The following is a 25,841-nucleotide window of genomic DNA, read 5'->3' as shown; positions in this document are numbered from 1 at the left end:
GTCCTATGTACCTACTGCCGTTTTTCAACTGTCTAATTAAAATGTTTTTGATTTAGTCGATTCTTTTTTTGGGCTTCTACTGTTCTAACAGTTATTAACCAGTTATACCAATTATTCTAACCAATTATTATCTCTTATAGACATGCATCATATATGAATATGTGTGAATGAAGATAATGATGGAACATGAACCTTGTTGAAGTCAACGTTCACGTCCTCCTTCGACCTGAAACAAGCAGAGAAAAGTTAGTTTTTAGAGAGAGGGAGGACAAAAACTCTTCATCTTCTGTACCAGTCTGACCAGTACTGCATATACTAATGAGAAAATAACTTGGATGATAGTTACATCCTTGCAGCCCCATCAGCAGGTAGCATTTATACTCAGACAGGAACATTCACAAACTCCTGCAGGTTAAACTGGACTAACCCAACTCCTTTAATGACTGACTGATACACTCTCACTATAAACACACTGTAGACTTGTTACCAGGGCAACATCAATGCCACAAACAACCCATAATGCATAATGCAACGCTTCATGTTAGAGACAGTTAAGATCCCAGTGGAGGAGACATTGACACCTGGTGGTATATTGTTTCTCGGCGAACACTCTCAGGATGAAGCTTCCTTCACAATCCGGATCGAAGGTGGACGGGATGATGGCGTACTCTCCACGAGGCAGTTTTAAACGGCAATACACCTCCCTGCGGAAAATGAAATCTGTGCAATGCTTAGGTTCCGTTTCCAGCAGGACGTCCCGACCCACGTGGACTTCACGGCGACCTTTATACTGATCATAGAAGAAGAGCTTCAATGTATACTGATACTGTTCAGTTATTTTATTAGTAAACAAAGTGTGACAGTTGTATTAGTTTCAGTTGTATTAGTCATTAATTGGTGTAAGAGTTGGTGTAAGAGAACAGTTATTAATGTTGAACTCACCGTAGCTGGAACCTGAACAAGAAACAAAGACAGAGAATTGTAAAAAATACAAGAAGCTCTACATGAAGTCTGCTTTAATGTAAATATGTAAAATGTATTGATCACAGTACAATGAAACCAGTCGAAGTAAAGAAAGAAAAGATCAACGGAAGCTCATCAAAACATCCACAGTATTTTCTCCTCAGTTCCTCACTCATCGTGTGTGTGTGTGTGTGTGTGTGTGTGTGTGTGTGTGTGTGTGTGTGTGTGTGTGTGTACCTTATAGATGTAGAATCCAATCCTTAAGTATTTTTCCTTCCGAGCGTCTTTCTGCATCAGACCAATCAGGATGGTGCAGCCATCCGCGCCGTCATGAGGGTCGTCGTCCACGTAGTTGAGGTTAATGAAGAACTGAGGGTTGGTGCAGAACGTGGCTGCAGACACAGAGGAGAGGACGCTGTTATTCCCTCATTAAATCAATAACGACTGATTAAGTTAGTCTTTAAATCTACAAGAATATAAAAAATGACGATATGATATGATTTATTGGACTCAAATGCTATGCATATAAATGTCTCCACAGTTACAGTACAAATTATATATGAACAGAACAACACCAGATGTTTCAATCACAACAATAAATTACACATAATAAAGTATTGCACTCAATTAAACTATAAAAGTCCAAATTTAAACTTTCATTAAGGTGACAAATATTTCTGCTGGAGGGCGGGATTTGGCCGACGGGCCACTGTTTGACCACAGCTGCATGATGTCCACAAATAAAGGGTTAGATACGTTAACAGCTGGCAGGAATCCAGACGAGTGGAGAGAAAAACTCTGAGCAGGTTTGTTTGTACATTTAAACTTGTCATTCAATCTTCACCAAACTGACACAATAATAATAAATTAAATATCAGAATCATGATGAGCCTGTCGTCTGTTGAGCAAAAGATAATCAAAAACAAAAAGTTATTAGTTGTTTGGTATCACATTAATCAAGAAAGAAAGAAATTGTGAGTGATGAGCGGTTGTACCCCGGTTCTGCTTGCGGCCACCAGCGGTGGCGCCTTTCTCCCAACTGCCTTTGAATGTTTTGTAGCTCCAGCTGAGGACTTCGTCGCTCATCACCGTGTCGGGAGTCAGGTTGCAGATGCTGAGGCGGGAAAAGTAACGAATGAAGTCTGTGTAGGACATACTGCAGAGAACAGAAGAAGAAGAAATAGCAGTTGGATTTACAAGTTTGATCAAATGGCTAAAATGATGATTTTATATATCGACGCTCACCAGAACTCTCCATTCTCATCGGAGTTATTCAGCTTCTTCTCCTCCGAATTCACATCGTTCCACTTCTCCGACCTGCACACACACAACCACTGAATCACACTAAAGCTGCATTCAGACCAAAAGCGTCTGACACGAAAAAATCGCTTATATCGCGCCGCTTGTCATAAATATACATTTTCGGATCATTGCTGTATTCGCTTCATTTGCGCTTGTGACGTCGGGAGAAACTCGCCGCTGATTGGATGTCGCGCCGCTTCAGACACTTGATTTATTCATTCGTTCATTCGCGCCGCCTGATATAAAATCGCGTGTGATCGCGCCATTTACATTCATTTTCTATGTAGACTTGCTGCTCAATTCGCGTCAGACGCTTTTGGTCTGAACGCAGCTTTACTGGTCTGACTGGGACTGTTCACATCATGCAGTCAGACTCACTGAAGTTACAACTAACAAACATGATCTAAGCATTTATTCTTATTATCAGCTCGTCAGTCGTCTCTGAATAATAATGATAATGAAATAATCAATGAAAGCAAATAAAGTGATTGATTGAATGACTGATTGATTGATTGATTGATTGATTGATTGACTGACAGGTGTGATGACCTGAACTCACCGGCTGCCCCAGGCTCCGTTCCACTCCATTTTACCCCACGGGTTCCTGATCCTCACCAGCTCCACCAGAGAATCGTTGTAATGCACCTGCAGGACAAAACATCACTGTGACCTCTGACCTCTCAGCAGCTGAATGTGGGATAATTTCCCAGAATGTCTCACCTGCTGGGCTGCAGTTATGGAGTAGGTGTGATCTGGGACCAGCTTGAAGCTGGTGAGGTTTTCCATCTCAATTGAGTTCGATTTCTGGAAGAAAATCAGGAAACTGACATTTATAAAGGTTTATCAGTCAGAATCATGATGAAGACATTGATGCAGCTGAAAGCCAAAGAAAATACAGTAAGTGGACGTTGAATTGAGGTTATTTTTAAAACTTTTTAACTGTTTCCAGCAGAAAAAGGAGCTGGGTGGAGTTTTATAACTTTCATCTGAAGAAATGTTATCCTCTACAGAAATTAAATGATCTTCTGAGCTACACATGTTCTCTGTGTCTCTGGTTGTGATGTGAACAGTTGTTTCTTTATCTTTACGTTGATGCGGCAGCTGAGCAGCGAGCCGAGCTTCAGAGCTTTCCTGATGATGTGGAACAGGAAGGACGGAGCTTTATCCAGGTCGTAGCTCTCCGCCATTCCTCCAGTGAAATCCACAAAAGCCTCCATGGGCCAACCTCCGATCAGAGCTTCATACGAGCCGTTCACCCTGCAGAGAGAGTTTGACTCAATAATGTATGAACAACATACTGTGCTGTTATTTCATTAGTGTTAGTATGTGTAAGGCCAGTTAAACAGGCTAACTGAACTGAACATGTTAAATAAGATAAATATCTGTCTCTAAACTAAAAGAACATTTGTGTACAACTAAAACACTGCAGTGAAAACATTTGAAACAACCTTAATGTAAAGATGTTACAGCAGTCACATTTCAGGTTGATGTTCTGGGTTTATTTAAAGAAACTAAAGAACTGAAGGAAGCTGAAGTGACGGTAAGTGAAGTGTCTGTCGAGGTAAAAGTGAACAAAGGAGCTAAAACTGTGCTGAGTGCAGTAGTTACAGTTGATGTGTAGACTACAGAGTGAGCACTGAAAGGAGTTAAAGTGTGATTTGGTGTATATGATGAAACTGGTGTGAAATTAAATTTAGTTGTAAGCACTGACATTGGTGAAGATGAAGTGAGGAGGAAATTAAGCTTTTCAGTTTGCTTTCTTATATCAGTTAAGTGATTACTTAGTTTTAGTTTAGTTTTTATTTTAAGGAATTAACTAGTTTTACGTGTCAATATATGTGTTTTGGGTTTTTTGCGTGTTTATTTTAGACACTGTTGTATTGTCTTTGTCTCCACTTTCAATTGAAAATGTAGACTGTGTTCCTGTCCTCCATTATGCATTCCATTTTCAATAAAACAAATTTGACAAAAAAAATAACTAAGAGTTAGAAAATATTTGTTGTTTAGTAAAAAGTCGAAACATCAACAAACAGATTTGAGCATAGAAATTAATTTAGACTCCGAGCAACTGCTCACACTTCACTGCTGTGATGAAGGTGAAACAGCGAATGTAACATCGAGTTGCTGAGTTTGTGCATTCCTGGTAATTTCCTGTTTTATTTTGTAATCACCTTTGTCTCTCGTTTCAGAGATCTTAACTTCCTGTCCTCCTGTGTGTGATTACCTGCCCCGCCCTGATAGGTGTCACTTGTGTCTAATTATCCCACCTTCCCCTTTATCTCTGCACGTTTGTCTCTTCAGTTTCCTGTGAGCGTCCCAGCCTTTTTTTACTGTAAACTCCTCGTGTATTTGACCCAGTTTAGTTTTTGACCCTGTCTTTTGCCTTTTGTGATTCTGACACATCTGCCTAGCCTGACTGCCTACCCCTGTATCAAACCTGTTTATCATTACACTCTTTGGATTGGAACTGTTTTTTGAGTTGAGACTTGCTCTTGGGTCCGCTTCTACTGTCGTCATTACAGTAAAAAGTGTTTGTTTGAGAAATTAAAATGAAAATAAATCAAGATGAGATTTATTTAAAATGAAGTATAACAACTGTCTGATGATGTGAACACTGTTGTGAAGGAACAGGAAGTGAAATGTGTGTTAGTGACTCTGTATCGATGCCCTTGATGTTTACTGAGTAAACATCCTTTACCCTGCTGCTGATACTCACTAACAGCTCCTGTTCATGTCAGCTGATTTGGTGTTGTTCCTGCTGTGAATGGTGGAGGGTCTAAAAAGTATTTAGTTCAAAATGGAAGCATCCACCATGTGTGTGGAGCTAACTGCTGGGCCTGATCATGACTTCCCCTAAAGCTGGACAGATGGTGTACAGAGGTTCACAATTATTCAATGATGGAGGACAAAATGCACAGTCCTGCTTCTGTGCAAAAATGTATTTAAAAGTAGATCTGAAGTTAATATGAAGCTTCAGTCGTCCAAAAGAGTCAAGTCTTCATCTTCTATGTTTCAACGTTACAGTGTTTTTAGTACCAAAGTCTTTTTGTTACTATACTTCCACCACAGCTCAACAGGGAAACACACAGAGGGAATTTGATGCTAAACAGACTGTAAATGTGTCAGATATCCACTTGATATGATTAACTCAGACTGCTGAAGCTGAATATAAGCTTCACATCTACTTTAAAATGACTGCGTGGACACACTGTGAGTGATTATGAGTGATTACAGTGAGGTTCATATGGACACCTGACTGCTGGTTTCCTTTAAGGTAAAGACCTGACGGATTCAGGAGTAAAGCGCAGATTGCTGAAGCCTCATATAAGTGTCTATAAGAGATCTTCTAATGGTCAGTATGAACAGGAGGACTTAATGTGCATTCTGTTTGTTTATTTGTTAGTGTCTTACTTGGCGTAGGCTTTCTCCAGCAGAGCACTCCAGAAGTCTTGTCCCCCCGCTGAATGAACAAACAGCAGTTTTCCGTGTTTGGTAGGGAGCCGGTCGTCCACGACAACATCGACCCACTGCCCGTACTGCCACAGCTGCATGAAATCAAACATCATGTCACTGTCCTCATGTTCTTCGTATATATTTCTATTATTTTATATTACTTCTAATATATATTTCTATTTTCTCTTTGTTGTGTTGTGTACTACTTTGTCACTTACGCCCCAAAACTATGGAACGACCTGCCATTTGATATCAGAGAAGCCAAATATATCGGGTCAATGACGTGATGCAACCCGATGTCAATTGGTGTCTTTTTTCATAAGAATCTGATTATATACAGGAAAATAAATGTGAACTAAAATATGTAATAAATATAATCCACTTTTGCAATGAAACAGCTTTTTAAAAAATTAATTTTACATAATTTGTCACAACTTATTTAAGTCATTATTTGTATAAGTACACTTAAATATACCCTAGGAGGATAAAATATTTAATATTTATCATTCTTTTGTGGTTACTCCATTTGACATTTTCAGGAGCATTCAGTCTTACTTTTGGTAAAAAAAAGGGGGAAATGTCATTTCAAATGGCATAAAACCAACAAAAGTACAAAATGTACATTTTAACAAACCTGATGCTGCTTTTAAGACAATTTTTAAAGATATTTTTGATAATTTTATCTTGCCGACCCTTATTTGTCACTGACCCGTATATTATGTATAAATACATAAACTCAATGAAAAAGTTCAGTCAGTAAAATTAATGATACTGAAAACAGACTAAATTTAGGCAAATTTTTGTGCTGTGTGTGTATTATTAATTAGTTAATTAATTGATTAGTGTGTGAGCACCTGGAAGTGGAAGATGCCGTCGTAATCTGAGTTTAAGCTTTGACCTTCAGGAACGACCCACTTCAGGATCTTAGGGTTGAGGGTCAGAGAGGAGATGGCAGCCAGCAGCCAGCAGTCACCTGACAGAGAGCAGGTCACATGATCAGAGAGCACAGATACAGGTGTGTGTGTGTGTGTGTGTGTGTGTGTGTGTGTGTGTGTGTGTGTGTGTGTGTGTGTGTGTGTGTGTGTGTGTGTGTGTGTGTGTGTGTGTGTGCGTGCGCGTGCTCACCCAGTTTTCCCTGACAGATGTCGGTCCTATCCGCTTTGCCTATGATGAACTCAGCATAAGGACACTGTGTTTGATAAGAACACAGCTCCTGATTGGATGAGACAGCAGGTGATTAATGATTGTCAGTGATGTCATCTTCAAAACATAAAGTAAACCTTTTTCATCTGATGAACATCAGGAGAAGTGAGTATTGAACATTCAAACCTTACTACTACCCATAACAGCTAAACATAAGATTCATTTTATCTAGTAGTAATAATGACTATAATAATTTTTTTTATAGTATTACCAATTACACTTCATTATACTAAATATCATTAGATTAAAGTCAAAATCTACAGTAGATTTAGTCAACTAAAACAAAAACAATGTAGATGACTAAATTATGACTATGTGACATTTTAGTCAAAAGACTATGACTAAAACTAAACCAAAATTCGCTGTTAAAATTAACACTGCCCTGAACCCCAGCACCCAGCACCTATCTACCTAGATCCAGTTGTTGCTCCGGGTCCAGGCCGGGACTCTTACCTTGGGTCTCATCCATTTGATTCCCCTGGCCACCTCAGACTCCGGGCCCAGCTTTTTGAAGCCCAGCGATTCGGGCGCTGCGGGGAAGTTCTTGTCAGTGAAGAGTTTTCCTGAGGACCGGCACTCCCGCTTGAGTGACGTGTAGTCCTGGTTCAGGTACTTCACCACTTTTGCATTGGTGTCAATGGACTGCTTATTGGACATGATGGAGGCCTGAAATCCAAAGTTAGGGTTAGGGTTTTCGTCTTTTGTTAAAAAAAAAAAATCACTGGACACAGTCTAGTTTTACTGCAAGCCAAATTTCAGACAGAACAAAGCTCTGCCTGCTCCACGTCTGCAGCTCTCTCTCTGTCGCTCTCTCTCATTTATAACCCTGCAAGACTCGTCACAGCTAGGGATGTTGGGATAAACCGGTTTTGAGATTAATCGTAATTATATCACGGTATGATAACCACAAGAGTTTACTTCCTCGGGCAACCCACATTTTTTAAATTTAAAGATCTTCTCTGGCATAGACGCCTTTATTTGAAAGTAGAGAGACAGGAAATTACAGGAGAGAGAGGGGGATGTGACATGCAGAGGGGTCTGCCGGCCGGGACTTGAACAGGGGTCCGCTGTGTACATGGCAAGCGCTCTTAACGACTCGACCACCTGCGCGCCCTGGGCACCCCACTTTTAAATGAAAAATCATGTTGAAAGGTACACTTATACACCAGTTTTTACAGTAATTGATGCAGAGAAATGACTAGTGTAAGATGAATCAGGAAGGATTGTGAAGGATTGTTAAGACTGACGTTTCTGATGTCTAATTAAAGACAGAAACTGCTGTCAAAACAGAAATGAGGATGCAATTAGAAAAATATTCTTTGTGTCTGGCAATAAATCAAGAATGTATATGTACTGCATTACTGACGGTAAATGCACAGGGTGTGACATTAGCCCAGAGTCTATTAAGGAAGTTCCTGGTAACATTGGGGGAAGTTACTGTGTTCTTTTAAAAGGTTTAACCGACACACTGTTTCAGGTGTAATTTGTGTGTTTTTTTTGCGTTTCAAATAAAAATAAATTGAAAACATTTTCGAGTATAAACGTCCGTGTTTATAAATTAATACCTACTGGTACATTCAAATAATTAATAGAAAGGTGTTTTTCCCAGCATGTGAACTCCCAAAATAGACTGCTACTTATACACCGGTTTTTCAGTAGTTATGTAGTAATGTAGCGAATATCTGAAACTTAACAACATTGTGTTGTATCACAGGGGTCCATCGTGAATACCTTTCTATACCTCATTTACCTCACAAATTTAGTAGCTGCATCTTAAACCATATTTTTTCTTCATGATAATAATGCAGCACTTGCTTGTTTCACATTAAACTTTTTCTACACTTATTTCTGAAGTATAGAAGCATAAAACAGCCTCGGTTACAATAATTTCACTTTGTCCTGTTGTCTTGGGTTCATATGAGTTATACTACCCTGTGGAGTGTCACACATTCAGGGTTTCGCACTATTCTTGTTATTTAAGTACAGTAAGTGCCAGATGCTAGTACAGACAGTGTTGACAATGATTCATCAAAACAACACTCATGTATGCGGATGAGGATACAAACGTGTCAGCCTTCCTGTCATCTGGTAGTCTTTTTCGTGGAAGACTTGGAAGATTAATGATGGCCAAATTGACCTTACCCACAGTGTTGTGGCATTGTTAACATTATTAACACTATTATTTTTTAACAGTGATTTGAAACAAATGATGTCGTCCTGTTGACTGCTGACAATATGCTCACCAAAAAAAAACAGTCCTGTGTTTTGCTCTGGAGTGCGCATGGTCAATCCAAATGGATTTTTTCCCTTTTGAAATCCTTGTATTCAGAGTGGAAGGGTCGTCGTCCCAATATATAGTATAGAAGTTCATAGCAGTGTTAGTTACAATAGTTTCACTACATCCTGTTGTCTTGGGTTTATGAGTAATACTGCCCTATTTATTATAATATTAATAGTTATTCAGGCTTATATATATATATATTTAGACTGTTTTTCTCCAGTCAACTTTATAGAATTAACTTCAATGATTACTTCATCCAAACCACCATCCTGTCTCTTAGACTCGATTCCAACTAGGCTGCTTAAGGAAGTCTTTCGCTCAGTTAGCACTTCCTTATTAGATATGATCAGTCTGTCTTTAGTAACAGGATATGTACAGTCCTTTAAGGTAGCTGTAATTAAACCACTTCTTAAAAAGCCTACTCCTGATTCAGAGGTTCTAGCCAACTATAGGCCTATATCTAACCTCCCCTTTCTCTCTAAGATCCTTGAGAAAGCAGTCGCCAATCAGCTGTGTAACTTTCTACATAGTAATAGTTTATTTGAGGATGTTCAGTCTGGATTTAGAGCTCATCATAGCACAGAGACAGCATAGTAAAAGTTACAAATGACCTTTTAACTTCATCAGACAATGGACTTCTCTCTGTCCTTGTCCTGTTAGATCTTAGTGCTGCCTTCGACACCATTGATCATCAAAGCCTGTTACAGAGACTTGAACATTTAATTGGCATTAAAGGAACAGCATTAAAATGGTTTAAATCGTATTTATCTGATAGATTTCAGTTTGTTAATGATAAATCCTCCATGCAAACAAAAGGTCCTTATATATGCTTCCTTTAGGAAACTTTACTCGAAAACACTCAATAAACGTTCGTTGTTATGCAGACGATATTCAATTATATCTATCAATAAAGCCAGATGAAAGCAACCAGTTAACTAAACTACAAGTTATTGTACTTGGCCCCAAATACCTTATAAACACATTATCTAATGATATAACTTCTATGGATGGCATTACTCTGGCCTCCAGCAGCACTGTAAGGAATCTAGGAGTTATATTTGATCAGGATTTGTCCTTCGATTCCGACATAAAACAAGTTTCAAGGACTGCCTTTTTTCATCTTCGTAATATTGCAAAAATCAGACACATCCTGTCTCAAAATGATGCTGAAAAACTAGTCCATGCATGTGTTACTTCAAGGCTGGATTATTGTAATTCATTATTATCAGGCTGTCCTAACAAGTCTGTAAAGACTCTCCAGCTGGTCCAGAATGCAGCTGCACGCGTTCTGACAAAAACTAGAAAGAGAGATCATATTACTCCTATTCTGGCTTCACTGCATTGGCTTCCCGTAAAATCTAGAATTGAATTTAAAATCCTTCTCCTCACTTTCAAAGCTCTTAATGGTCAGGCTCCATCATACCTTAAAGAGCTTATAGTACCTTATGTACCTACTAGAACACTGCGCTCCCAGAACGCAGGCCTACTTGTGGTACCTAGTATCTCTAAAAGTAGAATGGGAGGCAGAGCCTTCAGTTATCAGGCTCCTCTCCTATGGAACCATCTCCCAGATTCGGTCCGGAGGGCAGACACCCTCTTTACTTTTTAGAGTAAGCTTAAAACGTTCCTTTTTGATAAAGCTTATAGTTAACCAGCTCCTAGTTTATGCTGCTATAGGCTTAGACTGCCGGGGGACTCCCATGATGCACTGAGCTATATCCATTAACATTCATGTACCACTAATACATTCAATAACCTAAACTTCTTCCCCCGCGTTGTCTGTGCTTTCTCGTCTCACAGGTAATCCGGGGCTGTAGACGTTGGGATAATTGGTTCCTGCCTCGGAGCTTCTAACTTCAATGTTGATTTTCAATGTGCCTCTCTCTCCTCTCTACCCCAACCGGTCGAGGCAGATGGCCGCCCACTTTGAGCCTGGTTCTGCCTGAGGTTTCTTCCTGTTAAAAGGGAGTTTTTTCATGCCACTGTCGCCAAGTGCTTGTTCATGTGGGAATGTTGGGTCTCTTTAGAATTAAACCTGAAGAGTACGGTTTAGACCTGCTCTAAAGTGTGTAAAGTGCCTTGAGATGACTTTGTTGTGATTTGGCGCTATACAAATAAAGAGTGATTGATTGAGATTGATTGGCCTAGGTGGCTCATTTCCACGAACCATAAAATATCCCATCTTTTGCCTGGTCTGACATGTTATCGGGCACGTTTAGGCCACCAAAAATGTGTTTGCTTTGGGAGAAGAATAATCCAGAATCCCTACAGATTCAGTAGGGCCTGAGCAGTAACAGTGCTCAGGCCCTAATAGCCCTGTTTCCACTGCAGGGACTTTGGGGTCATTTTACGGGGCCGTGACTGTTGCCGCATGCCTCCATAGAAGGAACCGCCCTCCTCAATTTTACCAGGAACTTCCTTAATAGAAACGGGGCTAATGTCACACCCTGTTCTTTTTTCCCCGTCATTTGCCGTCAGAATGCAGTACAAATACATTCTTGATTCATTGCCAGACACAAAGAATATTTTTCTAATTACATCCTCATTTCTGTTTTGACAGCAGTTTCTGTCTTTAATTAGACATCAGAAACGTCAGTCTTAACAATCCTTCACAATCCTTTTTGATTCATCTTACACTAGTAATTTCTTTGTAACAATTAATGCAATTTTTTTCATTTAAAAGTAGGGTCTTATACACCTGTGTGTCCTATTCACCAGTAAAATGCAGATAGAGGTTGGATCTGGATATGATCATAGGTACACTATATTGCCAAAAGTATTCACTCACCCATCCAAATAATTGAAATCAAGTGTTCCAATCACTTCCATGGCCACAGGTGTATAAAATCAAGCACCAAGGCATGCAGACTGTTTCCACAAACATTTGTGAAAGAATGGGTCGCTCTCAGTAGCTCAGTGAATTCCAGTGTGGTATTGTGATAGGATGCCACCTGTGCAACAAGTCCAGTCATGAAATGTCCTCGCTCCTAAATATTCCACAGTCAACTGTTAGTGGTATTATAACAAAGTGGAAGCGATTGGGAAAGACAGCAACTCAGCCACGAAGTGGTAGGCCACGTAAAATGACGGGGTCAGCGGATGCTGAGGCGCATAGTGCGCAGAGGTCGCCAACTTCCTGCAGAGTCAATTGCTACAGACCTCCAAACTTCATGTGGCCTTCAGATTAGCTCAAGAACAGTGCGTAGAAAGCTTCATGGAATGGGTTTCCATGGCCGTGCAGCTGCATCCAAGCCATACATGTGCAAGTGCAATGCAAAGCGTCGGATGCAGTGGTGTAAAGCACGCCGTCGGACTCTAGAGCAGTGGAGACGCGTTCTCTGGAGTGATGAATCGCGCTTCACCATCTGGCGATCTGATGGACGAGTCTGGGTTTGGCGGTTGCCCGGAGAACGGTACTTGTCTGACTGCATTGTGCCAAGTGTAAAGTTTGGTAGAGGGGGGGGATTATGGTGTGGGGTTGTTTTTCAGGAGCTGGGCTTGGCCCCTTAGTTCCAGTGAAAGGAACTCTGAATGCTTCAGCATACCAAGAGATTTTGGTCATTTCCATGCTCCAAACTTTGTGGGAACAGTTTGGGGATGGCCCCTTCCTGTTCCAACATGACTGTGCACCAGTGCACAAAGCAAGGTCCATAAAGACATGGATGGGAGTTTTGTGTGGATGAACTTGACTGGCCTGCACAGAGTCCTGACCTCAACCCGATAGAACACCTTTGGGATGAATTAGTGCGGAGACTGAGAGCCTGGCCTTCTCGTCCAACATCAGTGTGTGACCTCACAAACAAAGCTGTAGCCAGGATTTTTCAAATACCGAGGTCAAAAACAAGACCACAATTTACGACTGTTTGATTTAATCCATGATGTATTTATACTGCTTTCTTGCTGTGCATGTCTCAGTCATGGTCATTCTTGTGGTCCAGTTCTTTCTTATAATTTCCAATTGTGCAATTTAAATCAACTCCTATTTCAGTATTCTACAACTTCCATGGTTGTATATTTAAAAATTATCACTGCAATATATTATTTTCTTTGTTTGGTCTTAAAACGTGGAATGGAGCACGGCCTGCTGGGAAAGGGAGAAAAGGGCTCATCCAATGAATGAACAGTTTGCAAAATTGGGTCAAGTCCAATTCACAAATGTAGACAACATATTTCTGGCGATTTCAAGGCTTCACTCCACCGCTGGCTATAGCCGGATACTTTCGTTTTCAAGTACGTGTCACATGACGGTCCGTTGATGCAAGGATAATTGTCTCGTCGGCTATTTTCACTTCACAATTAAACAAAACTTCAAGAAAAAAATACAGAGGACATGACCTCGGTGTCCTCAATTGTAGCTACGGCCATGCTCACAAATGCGCTTCTGGAAGAATGGTCAAAAATTCCCATAAACACACTCCTAAACCTTGTGGAAAGCCTTCCCAGAAGAGTTGAAGCTGTTATAGCTGCAAAGGGTGGATCGACGTCATATTAAACTCTATGGATTAAGAATGGGATGTCACTTAAGTTCATATGCGAGTCAAGGCAGGTGAGCAAATACTTTTGGCAATATAGTGTATGTAAAAAGCCGCCCACACTAAGAATGATAACTATAACTATAAAGATAATGATGTGAGCATCCACACCTATGACCTATAAACGGCTGTGTCTAGTATGCGCTGCACGCTCCAGCTGTGTCTGCAGCTATTGATGACCCGTTAATGCTGTATGCTGTATAGAACGCCTCAGTGACGTCACGGTCAGAGTTCAGTGGGTCCTACTCTGCAAATTGAGACACAAAGGCCTAGAGTATCTATCATTGTATCCCATCGAATCATATGGCGCTTTTCCACTACACCGTTCCAGCACGACTCGCCCCGACTCGCCTCGGTTCTTTTTGCGTTTCCGCTAGGGAAAGTACCTGGTACCTGGTCCTTTTTTAGTACCTGTTCTGGTGAGGTTCCAAGCGAGCCAAGCCGGTACTAAAATGTGACGTCGACACATTACTGGCCGCTGATTGGTAGTTGTCGCTGGAAACGTCATGAGCCGTCCCACACAAGAATCAAACCCGGCATTTTTAAATACCGGCAGCAGCGTTACAACCATAGTTACAGCCATACGGCTCAATTTTCTTGCTTTGTGTGTGACAGAAAGCCACATACAGCAGCAAGTACACCACTGCCTCAATGTCCTCCATTGTTTATGTGTTTTGTGTCGCGTATAAAACGAAGTCACGGCAGCTTCGCGGAGCCGTGCTATGACGACCCCGCCCACGTTGAGTAGGTACTTTTTTGTAATGGAAAAGGAACCGTGCCGAGTCGAGGCGAGTCGTGCTGAAAATGTGTAGTGGAAAGCGCCATTATTGTTCCTGAATGTATCGTACCCCATGTATCTAAACACGCATTAGATCGTCTTATATTGGACAGATGCATACCCCTAATAAATATATTTCGGGAGAATGACATCGTACGTTTAACACATTTATTTGAGCAAATGTATCAAATTATTAGTTTTCAATTTTACATCAATAAAATAAATTCTTCACAGTATACACTTTCAAAAAAAAAAAAAAAAAAAAAAATCATACCCTTTAAACATCACATCATCATTTTTTGGCAAACTAATTCCTAGACAACAGATATTTAGGAAATTAACAAAGTTGGGGGTGATGAGGGAGAGTTGGTCTGAGTAGTGGCTTGCTTGTCTTTTAAAAAGGGACAGATGGCTCCCACTCTTCCTCCTCTTCGTCTTTCTCCTCCTCCTTTCTCAACTGCCAACATCCTAAAACGTAAGACTGGCCCGAGTCAGTCGTGATGTCTGACGGGTTCTCGTGGTTACCAGGCGTCGTCTACTCAAAAAGAAAAATGTTGGTCGACATATTTTCAAAAAAAAAAGGGGAACAAAAACGATTAATTACAGATCGAGGAGAGAGGGGGGGTAATTCTTTAAAAAGGAGGAAATCTGTTGCCAAAAAAAAAAAAGGGGACACCATACTGTATCTCCACTAAAAAAGAAGGAACAAACTATAAATAATCAAAAAATCAAGGGATGTAAGTAGTTAATTACATGTCTTCAAAATAAAAGAATCAGTCTCAGAAAAAGCTCACATGACTCGCCAAAATAAAAGAAAAAAAAGGAGTCTATCATGTTGTTAATTTATGGCACTAAATAACAGTAATATGAAAATCAGGAAGTGATGCTCAGCTTTTCTGTGTTTTTTTTTTTGGGAAAGGGGAGGAGGGAGGGAGTCTTCAAAAAAAGGGGCAACACTCCCCTCTACAGGCCAAGCATGTTCACTGCAGTGTCTAGCATTATTATTGTTATTATTAATATTGTAATTATTATTAGTGTGCCATAAAAACTTACATTCAACCTTTTGTTTGTAAGTCTGAACAGAAAAAAAAGAATAAATCAAAAAAATAAAAAGGTAAAGTTCAGTGATAATAATAATAATAATAATAATAATGATAAGACCACATGAGTTAATTCAAGAAATGAAGACAGAGTGAAGAGTATCAAGTGCGTTTCGAGAGTTGTGCCGTCTGACAAGATTGTTTTTTTAAAATTTCCAGCAACTCAAAACTTTTTTCTTTTCTACTTCTTCTCCTTTTTCTTCTCCTGAAAAAAAAAAGACAAAACAGAGAAAGAAAGAAAGAAAGAGGATTATTAGTTTGACAATATAAAAACATATCATTCTTACTGATTTTAAAAAAGGTAATATCCAAACAAATTAAAAGGAATAATTCACCCAAATCATCAATAAATCAATCAAACGTTATTTATATAGCAGCTTTCATTCAGGTTAAAGAAGTTCAAAGTGTTTAACAAGCTGATAATAAGATAAAGAACGAGTGACGACAAAAAGAAAAGGAATAAGAAACGACGAGCACGTAAGAGAAACTAAGGGTGATAACAAATGTTTAGAAAATGTAAATAAAATGAGAGTAAAAAAAATAGGTAAAAATAGATTAAAAATATAAATTAAATAAAAGAGAAAGTTAATTACAGTTTTTTTAACAATTAAAAGCCGAGCAGATAAGTTTAATTTTTTTAAATTCTGATGTAAACAAAGTGAACGAACTCAGTAAACATTTCAGTCTGAGCCGGTAAAAACTTAACAGGGAGATCGATGGATTTACAGAGTAACTGGGACAATGTTTCAGAAAAGACGTGCTGATATTAAGTTTATATAATAAATTGATATTAAATTATTCTGATGTAATTTTCTGTGATTTGTAAACCACTAAAACTAAACTCAGGCTGGTTGACAAAATGTAAGACTTTATCTAACCTTTTTTAAAACTGCTCACAATACAATTAGATACCTTTTTATTGATTATAAAATAATAAATTCATTTAAGTCAAGTTTACTTTTACTTGTAGAGCTCAATATTCACAAATTCACCTCTTTGATTTACATATTTTGCTAAAATTGACATGTGTCCATTTTCAGTGTGATGTGAGAACTGAACCTCTACAAATTAAAGTTTAAAGATGAAGAGTCTCTGATGGTCGAACACACGAGTGAAGAAGCTCAGACTGATGTTACGTTTTCAGCTGGTAAGAAAATATATATATTCAAGGTCTTATTGTGCTTTTTTAGACCTTTAACGACCTTTAATGACCTGCAGTTAATTGGTTGGAGGCAGAAATCTGAAATATCTCAAACTGCAGCAGATTAAACTGAAGTGTCTGATTGGCTGATTGGCTCCAGCAGAGAGAAATGAGAGAAAATGTTTGTTTTAAAACAATTTTTTTATAACAACATTTAATCAAAACATTTTATTAAAACACAGTCAGACGTGATATTTTGTATTTTTCTTGTCAGATTTTTCTACATGTGAGCGCTCATTTAGAAATGTTAACTCTTTAACTTTCAGAGCTCCGTTGTTCGGTGTCTTTTGAGGTCATATAGCAGCATTTAATATATATTTGATCCTTTTTTCTTAATTCAACTTTAATATATATACAGACACATGGGTTTTTTGTTATGTGTTTTTGTTATTTAGTAAGTTTATATTATATATATTTATAATTATTAAATTCCCAGTGTAGTTTAACTGTTTCAGAGAACTGACGTAATTTTACACTATAAAGTTTATTGTTAAATGGTAAAATATCACAGCTTTCATTACACATCTTTGTTTTTTAAGGGACCACTGCAAAAAAAAAAGTATATATATATTCTTTATATATAAAATTATCGGGTGATATATCGATATTGGAATGTTTTACTCCTTAATATCGGTATCGGACCCAGTCGGGCATTAATCTAAACTTTTACAAATCGAGCTCATCATCTTTTTGGAAATCCCACAAAAAAACCCAAAACCAACGATTACATTTTTCTGTCGTTACTTTCTGACTTCTTCAGTCTGTCTGTGAATCTTTTTTTAAAAACAGCCTCTGTTCTTTCTTGCTTTTCTTTTTAAGAAAGGAAAAATAACTTTCTAAAAACGACCTGTGATTAAACAGGAGTAAATAATGTCAGGGACTATTTTCAGCTGCGTATTTAGACACATTTGGAAGGTTAATGAGTGTTTTCAGCAGCAGGACGGTGTGAAGTATTTGGTGTCAAACATTAATTAGCACGTCATCCATTAACAGTCCAACACTGAGACTCATTGATGAGTTTTTAACAACAGAGCTTTTGTGATAAAGAGGAACAAGATGCTTCATATCAGGGTTTATTAGTCGAATCAGTTCACAGACGATCTTTTTCCTCTTTTTATGTTGGAGTTTTTGACCAGAAGCTTAATACAGAATATCACCGGATTTAACTTTTGTACCTTATCGTTCATGGCGAGGATGACCATCAGTTTCCTGAAGATGGTGATAAAGTCGAGGAACAGGTCCACGCAGTGCCTTTAAAATAAAAACATACAAAGTTTATTTCAGGATCGTTACTCTGCACATAATCCACGTCATCTAATACCTCGAGGCTTTAAAAGTTAAGCGTGTATGTGGCAACTCAGCTGATGTATGAACGAGTCTTTTATTCTACAGGATTCATTTGCATCATATTTGGTTGTGTGGATAAGAGCCGGAGAATTAAAAGTCCTCACCAGACGTAATCCTTGTCTCCGTTCTCGGCTTTCTCGATGATGAGCTGAGTGTCGAACAGGACGAAACCGCACATGATGATCAGCCCGAGGTACATGTGTGCCTGTCGGAGGAGAAAAAAAACACCAAAAAAATGAAGATTTACAAAAATAAAGTTGGACAAACAGCTAAAACTTTACGTGAGGAACATTTTATGTTACCTTAAAGAGCATCACAGAACCGAAGAACATGTTCATCACAGACATGAGGAAGAGGAGGGAGAGACCGGACATCAGAGTGCCTGAGGAGGAGAGGAAGAAGAAGTTAATGACATGTAAAGATGAAGTTTGTGTCGCTTATCTAAAGGAGGAGAAACTCTACTGAATGCTGTGAAATCTTTTGTTGTTATTTCTTTAAAAAAAAACCCAAAAAAACAGCATCTCTCTGATTAATAAATAAATAATGAATGAAGTGATTTTACCTCCCAGGAACAGGTAGCTCCTGCGTTTGGCGTAGAGAGCGCTGAGAGTGAAGCAGACGAAAATCACTGAGGTTCCCATGAAGGCTGTCACGATGATGCTGAGGAGAGAAAAAAACAGAATAAACTAAGTTTTTATTAATTAAAAAGTACACACAATCACATTTATATATCGATATATCTGCTGATCATTTTCTAGATTGTATTTATTTATTTATAAGAAGTCAGAAACTGTAGCTGTATACTTATATATATATATATACATATATATATATATATATATATATATATTTATATATAATTATTTTAGGGTGGTTTAATGTGCCAAGAGACTACCATGAATGTCATCCTGGACTAGTGGGGGGATGACATTCTTTTCTTTTCCAATCTTGTCTACATTTTTTGTGTTTTTTATTTTATTTTTTCTCTTTCTTGTGTGTTTTTTTCCTGTATGCTTTTAACTATTGCTACTCTTTTGCATCCTCTCTTTTTTTCATCTTTTTTCTTGTATGGTATTTTTGTATAATATTGTGAGTAGATTTAGAGGTTCTTTTACTTGTTTTTAAAGCTGTCAAAAAGACTCTCTGCCATTCTATAATCCCTCACGTGATCTCAGCTCATCCACAGCTGGGTTTTTAAATATACATAACTACAACCATAAGAAAATAGGAAGCACAACATTCTTTGATTATGCTCCAAAATGATAGAACAGTCCATCCAAAGCTGTACGAGAAGTGAGCTCTGTGAACATTTTTAAATGACAGCTAATTTTACTAAATTTCTCTGTTGTATTTTTATCTGTAAAGCACTTTGAGCTACATGCCTTGTATGAAAGGTGCTCTATAAATAAAGTTTATTAGTATTATTATTATTTTTAATATTGTGGGTTTATATAACTGTATTGTTTTTTTCTGTATTAATTTCGACCCCAGGAGGAGTAGCTGATAAACTAAAGTAAACTAAAGAGCTTTTCATGTTTATCTGTCACTCAGCCAGCTGTTTGGCTGCGTGTGTGCAGATGTTGAACATTTACTAACGGCTCACAAACCTTGGGTTGATACTGATGACAAAGTCCAGTGAGGGTCCGAGGCCGACGCCTGCAGAGAGACAGGAAGACAAACACTGATCTGTAAGTTCACTACAGACTCTTAACGTGACCGTGAGTGACCGAAGTCGGCTCCGCTAGCACGTATAATAACTGTTTCATCTGCTCGGAGCTGCTTCGGTTTACCTGTGAGGAAAGCGAATCCAGCGAGGATGGCCAGTCTCTTCTTCTCTGTATCGGGGTTGTGTGGCGTCATGGCGAGCCAGAACATCATTCCCAGAGAGCCGAGCACGGACAGCAGGCCTCCCTGAAAACACAGACACAGTCAAAACAGGGCCAAGACACTAAACACTCATTAATAATTGAATTGAATATTTGCTACTTTTTACTATTCATTTACAATTTTTTCAAGTGCTAATTGTATACTTATTGTGGTCATCTCAGTCTTAACTTTCCTTTAAGCATATGTTGGTAGGTGAATGTGAACTGTGTATGTTGTGATGAATGTGTGTTTGGTTGTATATTTGTTACACAATAAAGTGATCTTGAAAATAGAAATGTTTCAATCCCGAGCACAGAAGTATTTTTTCATTTGTTTAAAAAGTTGATGTCCATGAACAAAACAGAATCACAGAAACATAAGACAGAACATTTCCTTTGGACTAAATAAAGTTCTCATCACACTTTTTTTACTGTGTTCCTGTTTATAAATCACAGACCTGCACTTTGAGCTGTGAGACTAATAACATCTTACATGTATTTAACAAATATTTAATTCAGTTCAATCTAAAACCGTCGGTCTCAAAGTAATGAGGGGGAACGGTTAAAGAAAATGCTTAAAATGAATAAATAGAAATAATCAGTAAATCTTGTATTAATGTTGACTGAAGTATTCGTCCGCCTACACAAACAGTCTGTTCAGTTTCTACGGGCGCAAACTGAATCTGTTTTCACATTAAACACGAAACAAAGGATGAACTCAGCGTTGAATCACTCCGTGTTTACTCCGCAGTGACTCTGTTTATAGTGTTCACAGCTTCATTCATGTTGAGTGTAAATATATTCACTAAGTAAAGAGATATATGTCGCCTTTAAAAATCCCTCAATGGAGGAAAAAAAAAAAAAGGAGTGTCCACAACTCCCAAAACAACAATAATCACTTCTGCATGACTCCACATCTGACAGTAATGACTCAAAATGATTCACAAGTGTCCAAAATCCTAATTTACTGTTTAACTATTGAGTGTCTGTTGTGAACGGGTGATTTTGGAAGAAGTCAGTCTGACTTCAGGAGGTCTCACAGTGTTTTGTAGCAATCTATCTCACCACTAAAGTAAAACATATAAAACACTTTACACATTATAACTTTCAGGGAAGATTAATATAAAAGGGCTGATGATGATTTTCACTCTCATACTGTTTCAAGTCCCCTCTCTCCAAAGGACATCTATGTGAATCATTTGTTATAATAGTTGTGAAGCTCCTTTAAGGAACAGAGCAGGGTGTGATGGGTGTGGTGGAACGATTGGCACAGTGAATAAAAGCTGTCTGTGGTTTCCTCACCTGCTAAGGAAATAAAGGTGGTTCGCCACAAAGTTAACGACAATAGTTAGTCAGACATGAGCAGGCTCACTTAAGGTGGACTGACTCTTAAGGTTGACCAGCTATTCTCACTTCAGTGTCATTCTCAGCAGTTTTTTAACAGAGAACAGAGAAATGTCTGCCTGCTGAGTGTCTGAGTCGCTCCTGCTTTACCTCATTAACCCCAAAAGAGAAACTAAAACCTTAAAATGAGGTTAGATTAGGGAGGATAAAGTATTCATGTCTGTAGTTTGCTAAAAGGCTGAATTTACATCGCTGTAAAGGATCTGGACCTGAACAGGTAAATCCATTTCACATCTGCCGTCTACCCCTGAACTTTTCCTGCATGGTGTCGACTGTGAATGAGAACGAGGGATCGATATTCAGGGAAATCTGTACCAACCAGTTAGGGCTGGGTGATATGGGCAGAATCAAATATCACAATATTTTTGACCAAATACCTTGATATCAATATTTTGACAGTATTGCAGGGATAACTATCGGTGCTTTCACAAAATATTAACACAATGAGATCTTTGATAAATAATCATCAGTAATGTGGATATAATGAGTAAGTGGATAAAGGCAGATAATAGAACAGTCTGTTAAGCTCAGAAAGTTACATTTTTACTGTAATGCAGCCTTTAAAAAGCAGGAAAAGACACTTATTCCTTATCACGATATTATGATATTCAAAATCTAAGACGATATCTATAAAATATCACGATATCGACATAATCTTGATTTATTGTCCAGCCTTACCGCCAGTTTCCCGCCTCAAGACTTCAAGACCAGTAACATGTCGGGTAAAATGCCAGTATGGCTGTGAATGAAAGCTGCAACATTACACGGGCGAGCATGTAAAGCGTTACATCTGTCTAATGCTTTATACTGGAGCGAGTGAACCAATCAGGACGCCTCTGCTGGTGACTTTTTTAAATCCACAACGTTTTTATGGTCGCCTTGTTGATACTTTCATGTGATTCGTCTCTCAAACTTGTTGATTATTTAAAACAACACAAGAACGACGGATGGCACCATGCAGCTCCATGGCCGCCACATTCCTAAAAATAATGAAACGTCTTCCTGTACACGTACATCTGGCCTCGCCCCTTCTTCTTCTTCTTCTGTTTAGTTTTATGGCGGTTAGCATCCGTACGTATCATCAGCTGGACCGTCTGCTGCTCCGTCTATTCCAGCGCTGCCACGGCGTGATTAAAAAAGGCACTAGAGGCGTAAATGTTCCTGAATGTAGCTGCGTGTGTGTGAACGGTGAAAGTCACTCCAGTGCAGTGTGTGAACGAGGCTGTAGACCTCTGCCGCGTCTCGTTAGCATTACCTGTAAGAGGCGTGTGACGACATGGACGTAGGAGCCGGCCGCAGCCACAAACATACACACGGCCAGGCTGGAGTACACATTCTTCAAGTGCACCTGGGTCGAATGAGATCTGCACAAAAAGAAAAAGAAGAAAAAGAGCTTCCAGTAAACATGAAGCAGATAAAGATTCATAATAACTTACATTGCTCTGTATCATCCTGCTACTCGTTTACTTACATTTGGGAGAACTTGAAGAGGGAGTCGAAGTTGATGTTGCGGTCAAACACGTTCATGGTGGAACCGAAGATTTGAGATCTGAAGAGATTCTGGATCAGACAATGTCTCCTCTGAAAAAGAAAGAAAAAACCACATGAATACAGTGAAAGGAAAGAATTTAAACTACGTACCGGGCGTCACTGAGTGTGAAGCATTCAGAGATAACAAAAGGTGTGACCATTTGTTAATGATTTGTGATGGAAAACAACTAACTACTACATATATTTAACCAAGTACTGTAACTAAGAACAATTTTAAGGTACTTTTTACATTTTAGGAGGGAATATTGTACTTTTAAATCAACTGCCTGCATTTAACACATATATCTACTCTTTAAATTAGGATTTTACACACAAAACACTTGATAAATGTATGCACTGCTATAGATTAAACTTCCAAATAATATAGTATTAATAACAATGATCCATTAATACAACAGGTGCCCAAATGAACAGTGAAATAGGCTTTTTTTTTTTAAACAAAAGCAAATATATAGTAATTATATGTGCCATAATAATAATAATAATAATTATTATTATTATTATAAGATTGTTTCCAAGCCATAAGTGTATGTGTATGAAAGGGAGAAAGAGAAATAGGTCAACAGAAAGAGAAAAGCGGTAATTATTATAAAAGTCTGTCTTAAAACAACAGTCGGGAGCCCAAAATTAACATAGAAACAGGTTTTTCTTGCTGTAATCATTCCTCCAGTTCATACTGGCTATATGGAAATCATTATACACTTGTGGGAGTGTTAGAGGCCAAAATACAAAGTCCTCCTCTTGTGCAAAAATGTATCTACAAGTTTATTTTGGAGATAATATGAAGCTTCCGCCGTCCAAAATACTCAATACAATAAGTATTTTTAATGCCAAATTCCCCCTTTATTGTTTGGATTCTTCTGAAACTGAACAGGAAAACACAAAGGTGATTTTTTTTTCTTGACTAAAAATACTGAAACTGTGGAAGACATCTACTTTATGAAGCTTCAACCATCCAAAATTAGTCAAATCAAGTAGATAGCTTTCATCTTTACAATTTTCTGTCCCAAAATTCCTATTTTTGTTATTATACTTCACATAATTCTCAACAGAAAGAGAATTTGACTGGGAAAAAGACTGTAAATGTGGCAGATATCCACTTTAAGAGCTTCACACCAACTTTTAAATGCATCTTTTAAACTAAATAACTGTGTGGACTTAGATTAAAAGAGGATATATTAATAGCTAGTAAGAAGATTAGGAATTATTACCATTTGGCACACCTGACTATTGCTTTATTTTAAGTCTAACTTGTAAAACTATTAACCTTATCCTTCCCCATTAACAAGGAACTAAGTCTATTAAATGCATACTTTCCTTTTAAGATACTTTCACTTGCACTGGAGTATTATTATTTTTGCATTAGATTAGTGCTACTTTTTTTTTTTACATAACTAAGCATACTATGTGAGTAACTATTTCCACCCAGTGTTAATGACACACACAAATACCACTCAGCAGGTCACTGATCGGACCTTATGGGGACAGAAGTGCGTAGTTAGATGAGGGTTTTCAGCATTACACAACAGGCTAGAAATGTCAAACTAGCGCACAATCACATATTACACTTCCTACAACATACTAGCAAATACCAGTGTCGTTTTAATTGTTAACATGACCCCCAGCGCGTTTTTAAGTAATATATTGTGAGAAATAGAAAGACAAAGTGAAGCAACATAAGACTGCTGTGTGTTTAAACGGTGATGCTAATGTTAGCCTGTTAGCATTAAACACAGGCCGCGGTCTTGTTCAATCGTCGAGTTCAGGAAAAACAAAAAAAAGACACATACGAGAGGATATTATCACCGAAATTAAAATATAATAATATATTACCTTACCTCTCACCACTGCAGTGAACTCAAAGCTGTCAGCTGGGAGTTTCTTTCCTTCCTGCTGCTCCTGTGTTGTTTTATGTTTTTGTGTGTGTGTATGTGTGTGTGTCTCTGTCTGTGTGTGTGTGAAGGTAATATTACGTGTCAGTTAGCTCCTACAGCGGCCCTAGTGATGTCACCATGGAAACGCCCAGAAGACCGTAGCAACGACTCCCAACGGTTTAAAAAAAATCGCAAAAATACAGTTAAATGAGTCGTTTATTTTATATTTTATTCCATATTAAAGCAACTTTGTGTGTTTTTTAACTCTTCGTATAAGGGGCGAGTGACATAAAACATGTATATTTATAAAAAAAAAAGAAAAAAAAGAAAAAAGAAGCACTTCCTAGTGTGTCAACTCGGGCCTTATTTTTTCCAACCGCACCCGCATTCCGAAGAATAACACCCCGCCCTCCTCTTCCTCTGATTGGCTAGTACTCGCTGCCCCCGTTAGTTAGATTGGTTAGATTAGGGCGATATCGGGATCAGAGCCAATCAGAGGCGAGTGTTCGCAATATGCGGGTGCGGAAAGAAGAACGCTGTTCTCAGTCAGTACATCTAAAATGGCCGAAACCTTACCGTCAACAAACAAAGCAGCGACTTTCTAGTTTTTTTTATATATTGCCTGAAAAGTTAAACATTTTTTTGGCTAAGACCTCACGTTTCAGGAACAAATCTTTTCCAGAAGCTGCTGGTTTGCGGACACCAAACTGGACTTTACACTTCACAGCCCTCTTTTACTTGTCACTATCATGCGTTTCCTCAAACTGGACTCCTGTATTGCAACATATTTTAATTATTTATTGCACATGTCACCTTCATATCATACACAGAGTTCATATTTTCTTTGCACAGTCAATATTTCAAGTTTTATATTGAATTTCACAGCTATTACTATTCTATTCTCTAAATATATATACCAAATTCTATTACAACTATGTTTATTTCACTGTTCTTATGTCTACTTTAAATATTCTTCATATTTGGCTT

The 25,841-nt window shown here is 38.4% G+C and overlaps 1 protein-coding gene and 1 pseudogene across 2 annotated transcripts; both read right to left on the bottom strand.

Annotated features, from left to right (window-relative positions):
• Positions 1 to 503: 503 nt before the first annotated feature.
• On the bottom strand, positions 504 to 12,174 carry LOC133987710 (calpain-2 catalytic subunit-like; annotated as a pseudogene).
• Positions 12,175 to 14,666: 2,492 nt separating this feature from the next.
• On the bottom strand, positions 14,667 to 24,967 carry tegt (testis enhanced gene transcript (BAX inhibitor 1)). Of its 2 annotated transcripts, none has more exons than XM_062427722.1 (10): positions 24,819 to 24,967; positions 22,901 to 23,010; positions 22,685 to 22,793; positions 19,951 to 20,071; positions 19,768 to 19,816; positions 18,723 to 18,820; positions 18,463 to 18,542; positions 18,265 to 18,365; positions 17,989 to 18,064; positions 14,667 to 15,817 (listed from the first exon to the last, which is right to left on the bottom strand). In XM_062427722.1, exons 2-10 carry the CDS (start codon positions 22,954 to 22,956, stop codon positions 15,794 to 15,796), a joined length of 714 nt encoding a protein of 237 aa, XP_062283706.1. In that variant the 5' UTR covers positions 22,957 to 23,010; positions 24,819 to 24,967; the 3' UTR covers positions 14,667 to 15,793. The 2 variants fall into 2 exon arrangements, with proteins under 2 accessions (XP_062283706.1, XP_062283707.1); XM_062427723.1 differs by having other exon boundaries at positions 24,814 to 24,941.
• Positions 24,968 to 25,841: the final 874 nt, after the last annotated feature.

Source organism: Scomber scombrus, chromosome 10 (assembly GCF_963691925.1).
Source record: "Scomber scombrus chromosome 10, fScoSco1.1, whole genome shotgun sequence".
Lineage (NCBI taxonomy): Eukaryota > Metazoa > Chordata > Actinopteri > Scombriformes > Scombridae > Scomber > Scomber scombrus.
This window is presented reverse-complemented; position numbering and strand designations above follow the sequence as displayed.